The sequence below is a fragment of the Argopecten irradians genome, chromosome 1 (genome assembly GCF_041381155.1).
Source record: "Argopecten irradians isolate NY chromosome 1, Ai_NY, whole genome shotgun sequence".
Lineage (NCBI taxonomy): Eukaryota > Metazoa > Mollusca > Bivalvia > Pectinida > Pectinidae > Argopecten > Argopecten irradians.
Window position 1 is genome coordinate 59,538,039 of NC_091134.1, and position 9,857 is coordinate 59,547,895.

The window sequence follows — 9,857 nt, forward strand, 5'->3', positions numbered from 1 at the left end:
GATATTAGATGTTTGACATGATAAATCAGATTTGATAACGTGAGTTATGATTGGATATTAGATGTTTGACATGATAAATCAGATTTGATAACGTGAGTTATGATTGGATATTAGATGTTTGACATGATAAATCAGATTTGATAACGTGAGTTATGATTGGATATTAGATGTTTGACATGAGCAATGAGATTTGATAACGTAATTTATGTTTGGATATTAGATGTTTGACATAAGAAATCAGATTTGATAACGTGATTTATGATTGGATATTAGATGTTTGACATGATAAATCAGATTTGATAACGTGAGTTATGATTGGATATTCCAAGTAGGAGATGAGAAAGCATATTGGCTCTTTTCCGTGTTTTCCAACTACAGTCGATCTACAAATTTCCTATTTTCACTGTTTTTAAGTAACGTCCATGGAGTAGAATAGACAATAGACTAATTTAGAAATATTTCTTTCATGGAATAAAATGTGTACTTAATGATAGTTGATAGGTTCTCTGTTTTCGTTGTACATCTATGCATAGCTAACATATGGGCGATAATTCATAAGAAAATACATTTGCCATATAAAATGAGAGATACTGCATTTACAACTGAGATAGTAACCAGTATCTTGATTTTCTGTGCTATGTAAGTCTTTCACTAAGGAAGAGAGTCCAGGGTACGAGGTGGTGCCACGCCTTTCTGCTTTTGCGGTTCCTGTCCAACAGACTCAAAAAACAATATCCTGAAAATGATAAAAAACATAATATTATTGGAGTGTAATCTATTTCAACACCATCAGGATCATACATCATAGATCTGTTCATATGGCTACTACATGTATATCAAATTAAAGACCCAGAGGGCCTGTATCGTTCATCTGCTTAATTCAGTAAATTCGAGAGAGAAAAAAAACCAAATTCATATTCAATAAACACTCATTGGGCTTAGAATCTCTCACAACAGTGAAACTACCGTTCCATTAAAACTCATAGCAAATTAAGTTGATTAATATATGAGTGATAGTCGTTTGTATAGTTATATGGCCCATTCGCTCCCAATTCTGAAAAAAAATATATATACATTCATAACTTTCAGAGAAGAACCCGTTGGCAATAAAGCCAAGTTAAAGGTCAGCCCGGCCAAATGTACAATTTTGAATCCCCACCCCATCGGGATGCTACTAATGCATTATGAGTGCTATCAAATGTTTGGTTTCAAAATAGCCGTTTACATGGAAATAGCCAAATTGCCCCTTTTGGTCCAACCCTGCAGGTCCCCAGGGTTAAGTCCGGCCATCTGTGCAACTGTGATTCTTCACCACATAATCACTCTACCAACACAATACGAGTGCTATTTAATGCTTACAATGCAGATTCAGAGAAGTCATTTATATGGAAATAGCTAAACCGGCAACTTTTAGTCTCTAAGTGGGACAGAACATCAATTTTGAGTCTCCATTCAATAAGGATACTACCACTTACTAGTATATGAAGCCGATTGTTGACGGACGGATAAACTGCGGACTACACTATATGCATGTAACATTGTCGTTGCTCAGTGCATGAATTGCCATCGAATTATTTTTTTGACAATCATTATCATTGCGACGTCACAAACGGTTTAAATAATTGCCAATATTGAATGTAGTTCAAACCTAAAATGAACTTACAATCTGAGGATACATTTCTTGCCACCTAGCATCATCCAGAGGAATTCCCGATAAGATATCGTTCCGGATCCTGTCGTATCCACCTCCGCTACTATTTTTAGAAGCTCCTTGTGTGTTTTAGCCGAGCCAAGTTTTTCTAACATCCTTTTCAATGACATAAAGTCTGAAACAATAAGATACATGCTGTAGTCATACTGTACATTTCTCCTTACAATCTGTTTTCCAAACAAAACGCCCGTATTACTTCAGTTGGTTGGTTCTTAAGGCCATTTTAAAGGTTTGACCTAGATTTTTAGGATGACGTGGTTTTGTTCTAATTTTGAGGATTCCTTTTTTTTCTCAAATTTAACTTAAATACACATTTCGCCGTTGTTATTTGATTTTAAGTATGATTTGTTTTATTTTGTTCATTCAATGATTTATTTCTTATTAAATCGCTCGAACTTTCATTTCAAAGGCAATTGTCAAAAGTGCTGTCATCACTTGAATTGTAACGTGAAGTATATAACTTTTTATAACCTATTTTTTATTCAGATTTTCATATGCAATACACATCACATACTCATTTCCTTATTATCATTCTCACTGTTATCATCTTCCATCTCCTCTAAATCATTAACCATATATACAAAATACTATCTTCATCCTCAACATGTCAAACATCCTCAAATCATTATCACTCTCCCAACCACATTCATCATTCGAATTTTATTCAATCAGCACTCACCTTATATTTTCATCCATTTAATAACTCAGCAATAATATCATTATGATCTTCACATTCACTCATCATTTTTATCTACTTTACACAAATCTTTCATTTCCACAACTAAATGAAGGTTTGAGTTATATTACTTATAACTTATTGTTGAAAAGTTGATTTATGCTAAAATAAATACATGTGTATTGCACTTTTAATAGGAAGGAAAAGGAAGCAAAGAAAGCAAAAAAAGATAAAAAGAAAACAAAAAAGATAACAAGAGAGAAAAAAAAGTGGGAAGGGTAGGCTAGCCAAGTGTTTTTTCGTTTTTGTTTGTTTTTTTCCTTGTCATTGTTTACTTTGTATGGTACACCAAGTATATAACTTACTAATATCTCCAGAGGTGTCGAGGTCAAATTCCAGAAACTTCTCTGTAACAAATAAAACACAACGTAAGTTTGTACTAATTTCGCAATTGTGTCGCTGATAACTCCCGAGTATAAACTTTTTTTTTACTATAAATGACCTTAGACTGTTTTTATTTGATAATCAGATCAACCTCATTTTATTCCGGAACATTTTCGGAGTCTGTCAATAGTTGATACAGAAATCAGTTTTTAATGTTACCTTTGTATTGCGTCAGTTTCTCTTCTGACACAAAGATCCGTTTTTAATGTTACCTTTGTATTGCGTCAGTTTCTCTTCTGACATAGAGATCAGTTTTTAATGTTACCTTTGTATTGGGTCAGTTTCTCTTCTAAGTCCTCGATATCTTTATAGGTGTCGTCGTTTCTGAATTCCTGTAAAAGTATATCCAAAGAGTACATCTTAAATAATCGCTCGAATTGGTCATCTGATACTAACGGATAACATTGCTTTTCTTGCTAGGAGACATTAAGATCATTGGTAGGTATCAGATGATGTTGTCTCTACTTCTGACCTTTTCCCTAGATAACGTCACACCTTTGGTCGTTGGTTGAGCGTATGGCCCTGAGACTCTAGACTCGGTGTCTTTGGCAATATGTTTTAATAAGATAGCACTATATTATGGGCAATTGGACACTTCTTCAATGATACTGAAGACGAATATACCACAGTCTCCCATTAAAACATGTACATACCACGAATAAAGGAAGGCCCTCAAGATTGAAAAATGCTTAATTAAAGACAAAATTTGGTCAGTGTCAATACTGAGTTGTGGTTATATTGATGCGTGATTTTTTGAAAATTTTAAATATCAAAAAAAAAGAAAGAAGAAAAAAGAGAAACATTCAAGAAACCCTTAAGAAATGCATTATTGACTAGTACCTGCGGTTAATTTTCAAGCATCACACACTTTTCTCCAGGATCTAATAAACATGTGTCGATGTTTATAATGGTATACAAATTTAAGTATCCTTGAATAACTATTATATCATGAATACAAGGGTCAGCGTATGGTGTAGACTGAAGGGTACTTGACTATGATAATGATGGCTCGAGAGACAACTTCCTGTTTATGTGTATGTTTGTGTTCATGTTTGACGCCATCTTCCAGTTGTTGTCTGGTGGACTTGACACGTACACGTAATTAAGATGTAAATATCAATGAAAAAAAAAATACTTCCTTTTCGAAAACAAAACCCGTCCTATTTGATTAAATAATTGCTGTTCCCGGAAACTCATTCTTTTGGATTTGTCAAACTGATAAATCTTTCACAATAAGATGTGTGTTTTGATCTACATCGTAATAACATTTGGTTGGCTGGTTTATCGTAATGAAGGTCTCCTGTGTACTATATTGTATATTATATTTATATAATGCTATGTCACTAAAGCGTGTCGCCAAAGACATCGAACAGCACACCCCACCTGTGTCACATCATACTGACAACGAGCAGACCAGACATTCCTCTCCCTTTATGAAGAAACTATCACTTTTGTAGACTATGCAGGCAGACAGGCACAGGAAGAGGATGAAAATAAGATTAAATCCCAAATTTTCGCCTTTTTGGATCATGCAATGTGGGTTGCATGCAATTCAAATGCCTTACCTGCAGTTCGAAAATGTTATGGCTATACATGAAAGTTATGGACATGACAGATTTACTTACCTCATTAATTCCTTCTAAGATTTTTTCCCTCTCTTCCATCAGCATGCCAAATGCTTTTCCTCCTGGAAGGAGAATCAATTTCAACAAAAAATGTAAAATTTTGAATTAGGATTATTTTATAACATAAAATACCTGCAGAAATACCTGTAGAAAAGACACAACAAGTGTCTTTATGGACGTGCCAAGTACATAGGTAAAGAGGAATATCTGTAGATAAGACACAATAAGTGTCTTTATGGACCTGCCAAGTACATAGGTAAAGAGGAATACCTGTAGAAAAGACACAACAAGTGTCTTCATGGACGTGCTAAATACATAAGTAAAGAGGAATACCTGTAGAAAAAACACAACGAGTGTCTTTATGGACGTGCAAAGTACACAGGTAAAGAGGAATACCTGCAGAAAAGACACAACAAGTGTCTTTATGGACGCGTCACGTACATAGGTAAAGAGGAATACCTATAGCAAAGACACAACAAGTGTCTTTATGGACGCGTCACGTACATAGGTAAAGAGGATTACATGTAGAAAAGACACAACGAGTGTCTTTATGGACGTGCTAAGTACATAGGTAAAGAGGGTAACCTGTAGAAGCCACACCAAATGTTTTTATGGACATGCCAAGTATATAGGTAAAGAGGAATACCTGTAGAAAAGACACAACAAGTGTCTTTATGGACGTGCCAAGTACATAGGTAAAAAAGGAATATCTGTAGAAAAGACACAACAAGTGTCTTTATGGACGTGCCAAGTACACAGGTAAAGAGGAATACCTGTAGAAGAGACACAACAAGTGTCTTTATGGGCGTGCCAAGTACACAGGTAAAGAGGAATACCTGTAGAAGAGACACAACAAGTGTCTTTATGGTCGTGCCAAGTACATAGGTAAAGAGGAATACCTGTAGAAAAGGCACAACAAATGTCTTTATGAACGTGCCAAGTACATAGGTAAAGAGAAATACCTGTAGAAAAGACACAACAAATGTCTTTATGAACGTGCCAAGTACATAGGTAAAGAGAAATACCTGTAGAAAAGACACAACAAGTGTCTTTATGAACGTGCCAAGTACATAGGTAAAGAGGAAAACATGTAGAAAAGACACAAAAAGTGTCTTTATGGACGGACCAAGTACACAGGTAAAGAGGAATACCTGTAGAAAAGACACAACGAGTGTCTATGAACGTGATAAGCACAAAGGTAAAGAGGAATACCTCTAGAAAAGACACAACAAGTGTCTTTATGGACGTGCCAAGTACACAGGTAAAGAGGAATACCTGTAGAAGAGACACAACAAGTGCCTTTACGAACGTGCCAGGTAAACAGGTAAAGAGGAATACCTGTAGAAAAGACACAACGAGTGTCTTTATGAACGTGCTAAGTACATAGGTAAAGAAGAATACCTGTAGAAAAGACACAACAAGTGTCTTTATGAACTTGCCAAGTACATAGGTAAAGAGGAATACCTGTAGAAAAAACACAACGAGTGTCTTTATGGACGCGTCACGTACATAGGTAAAGAGGAATACATGTAGAAAAGACACAACGAGTGTCTTTATGGACGTGCTAAGTACATAGGTAAACAGGAATACCTGTAGAAGCCACACCAAATGTTTTTTTATGGACATGCCAAGTATATAGGTAAAGAGGAATATCTGTAGAAAAGACACAAAAAGTGTCTTTATGAACGTGCCAAGTTCATAGGTAAAGAGGAATACCTGTATAAAAGACACAACAAGTGTCTTTATGGTCGTGCCAAGTACATACGTAAAGAGGAATACCTGTAGAAAAGGCACAACAAATGTCTTTATGAACGTGCCAAGTACATAGGTAAAGAGAAATACCTGTAGAAAAGACACAACAAATGTCTTTATGAACGTGCCAAGTACATAGGTAAAGAGAAATACCTGTAGAAAAGACACAACAAGTGTCTTTATGAACGTGCCAAGTACACAGGTAAAGAGGAATACCTGTAGAAAAGACAAAACGAGTGTCTTTATGAACGTGATAAGTACAAAGGTAAAGAGGAATACCTGTAGAAAAGACACAACAAGTGTCTTTATGGACGTGCCAAGTACACAGGTAAAGAGGAATACCTGTAGAAGAGACACAACAAGTGTCTTTTCGAACGTGCCAAGTAAACAGGTAAAGAGGAATACCTGTAGAAAAGACACAACAAGTGTCTTTATGAACGTGCCAAGTACACAGGTAAAGAAGAATACCTGTAGAAAAGACACAACAAGTGTCTTTATGAACGTGCTAAGTACATAGGTAAAGAGGAATACCTGTAGAAAAGAAACAATGAGTGTCTTTATGGACGTGCCAAGTACATAGGTAAAGAGGAATACCTGTAGGAAAGACACAACGAGTGTCTTTATGGACGTGCCAAGTACATAGGTAAAGAGAAATACCTGTAGGAAAGACACAACAATTGTCTTTATGGACCTGCCAAGTACATAGGTAAAGAGGAATACCTGTAGGAAAGACACAACAAGTGTCTTTATGGACGTGCCAAGTACATAGGTAAAGAGAAACACCTGTAGGAAAGACACAACAAGTGTCTTTATGGACCTGCCAAGTACATAGGTAAAGAGGAATACCTGTAGGAAAGACACAACAAGTGTCTTTATGGACCTGCCAAGTACATAGGTAAAGAGGAATATCTGTAGATAAGACACAATAAGTGTCTTTATGGACGGACCAAGTACATAGGTAAAGGAATACCTGTAGGAAAGATACAAGTGTCTTTATGAACCTGCCAAGTACATAGGTAAAGAGGAATACCTGTAGAAAAAACATAACAAGCGTCTTTATGGACATGCCAAGTACACAGGTAAAGAGGAATACCTGTAGAAAAAGCATAACAAGTGTCTTTATGGACGTGCCAAGTGCATAGGTAAAGAGGAATACATGTAGAAGAGATACAACAAGTGTCTTTATGAACGTGCCAAGAACATAGGTAAAGAGGGGTACCTGTAGGAAAGATACAACAAGTGTCTTTATGAACGTGCCAAGTACATAGGTAAAGAGAAAAGACACAAAACTTCAACAGATGTTTCAGGGAGAAAAGTGTCTTTTAGTCTTTTAGTCAATTACTGACCCTTATATAGAGGGTCAGTAAGATTTATAGGGGACGAGGGCGTAATATTGATACCCAGATTTAATTGTCATGCTCCTGTGCCGCTAGTCTCATCTCACAGCATATTTTGAGTTATTTTGAATTCTGAAAGATTATTAGCCATTATCTTCCTGCTTCGCGGAAATAGCATAATTTATTGTCGACAACACGGAGAATACTCCGAGCACTGTTTTAATAGGCAGCGGATATCGAAAAATACATTGTTTGAATGTGGCCCACCATAGCTCTTTTGATGGAAGAGCAGCTTGTAATCCTGTGTAATAACTAGTATGAGTCAACTGTAATTGATAATGATCCTAACAAGCGTTAGACACTTGACTTGAATAGAATGGCCAACTGCTGCAGGATTATATTTCACTAAATATGCACGCGTACAGCATTTGGGCAACATTCACATTTCAAGACTGATTTAAAATAGTTCTTTTATGTTCTTTGTCCTTATACAGAACATTGATAAGCGCCAGTTTACACAGTATTGTTCTATTGCAAATCGGTCAATGTGCTGATCAGTCCGCTTTTAAATGGGAAAAAGCACGTTATCACGTCATCATCGTATGTTGTCTTTTTCTTATCGTTATCCGATTTCAGTGTAAACAAAATGAATTGTCAAAGACAAAGGAACTAGATGTCGGGCATTGCCCATATAAGCTTCTCCAATCTTCGTCATCCAATAAGTCTAGTGAGAGCAGCGATACAAAACAAGGTCTTAATTAAGGACATATTTACTTAAAAGTTTAAAATGCTTGATGAACGAAAGGAATGGTATTTATATATGACAACACTTACCCTGATGGTCTGTGGGGTCTAGTATAGGTTTCTCCATCTCCAATACCGCAGAATAACGTGTGTCTGTCTCAGTGATGTGTCCTGAAATGGCTACAAGGACCTGTATGTCCAGTATTAATTATCACAAATTATGCTCGATTTGACGTGAAGTGGTCCCATCCCCTTACGCACCCTTCCGCCCGGCAGTATAAACGTCCCTACACTATCATATACTTCTTCCTTCTTCAATTGACTGACGTATGTCTCAATTGATGACAAAATGTTTTCAGAACCCCGCGTGCGCAAGTGTCGAGTTGCTGATACTGGGATCAGCACGAGACCTACACATAGCCCGCGCGTAATTGCCCCATTTTCGTCAGCGCGACTGTATTATTTCAAATAGACCTGATGTGTATCTGATCCATGGGATGCACATGTGTTTTATTTAATAATAGTGAATTTGTAAATAATAATCGCACGACTGGCACAGTTACTTTGAAAGGGTCATTACTTCAAAAGAACGTTAGCTCTAATGAGCCTTGTACCATGTATACCAGAACACACGCTACCTTATCTCTGTACTAAAGCCAAACTTATCTTTTAATCTGATGTCTGCCAACAATCCTAACAATTCACATTATAATAACAGAAGACACAATTAATTTACATAATACACATGAATTTACCATACTGCATAAAATAAGGGCCGCAGTAGCCGAGTGGTCATATCACAACAAGCACTCCACTCTGGGATGCGGGTTCGAATCCCATGTGGGGCAGTTGCCAGATACTGACCGCTGTCGGTGGTTTTTCTCCTTGTACTCTGGCTTTCCTCCACTAACAAATCTGGCACATCCTTACATGATCCTGGCTGTTAATATGACTTTAAACTAATAAAACCAAACCATATTGCATAATATCATCCGAAAACATCTTAACACCATCAGCAAAACTGATTCGCGTTTCCAAAAACGACAAAACAATCTATATACTGTCCCCAGCTTCTATACATAGATGACGTAGGCTAATAACAAATGTCCTTACCACTCGAGTTTCTTGGTTAACAAAATACAGCTGTCTGTTTCATAGTAGTTTACCTTTATTTTACTTCCGTGAAGTCCTAGTTCCTTACTCCGTTACTTATTCGAAGCAGCCATTTAACCATTTGTAAGAGCGATTACCATTATAGTTATTACTAGAAAATTATGTTTCACAAGTACTGGCTAAAATTGATTAATCCCGACAACTGTAATTTGCAAGCTTGTTACACGTGTACATAGACATGATGTCAAGTAATTACAAATATGTGCGTTAGATTTGGGATACAAGAAACACAATGTAGCTAATTAAATATATAACGAGCACGGTTATGAAATAAATAGACAAAAGATCATTGATATTTCCGGATTATGAAATAAAATCCTGGACTCGGTAAACAGAAATCAAAACCAATATCTATGTAAAGAGTTCGGTACTACTGTAGGTCAGTTAAGTCTCAA

General features: G+C 36.4%; 1 protein-coding gene across 1 annotated transcript; it reads right to left on the reverse strand.

Annotated features, from left to right (window-relative positions):
* Positions 1-329: 329 nt before the first annotated feature.
* Positions 330-8,552, reverse strand: LOC138335841 (allograft inflammatory factor 1-like). The gene is made up of 6 exons (XM_069284999.1): positions 8,380-8,552; positions 4,457-4,518; positions 3,097-3,163; positions 2,753-2,794; positions 1,664-1,826; positions 330-736 (listed from the first exon to the last, which is right to left on the reverse strand). The coding sequence occupies exons 1-6, from the start codon at positions 8,414-8,416 to the stop codon at positions 652-654; spliced, it is 456 nt and encodes a 151-aa protein (XP_069141100.1). The 5' UTR covers positions 8,417-8,552; the 3' UTR covers positions 330-651.
* Positions 8,553-9,857: the final 1,305 nt, after the last annotated feature.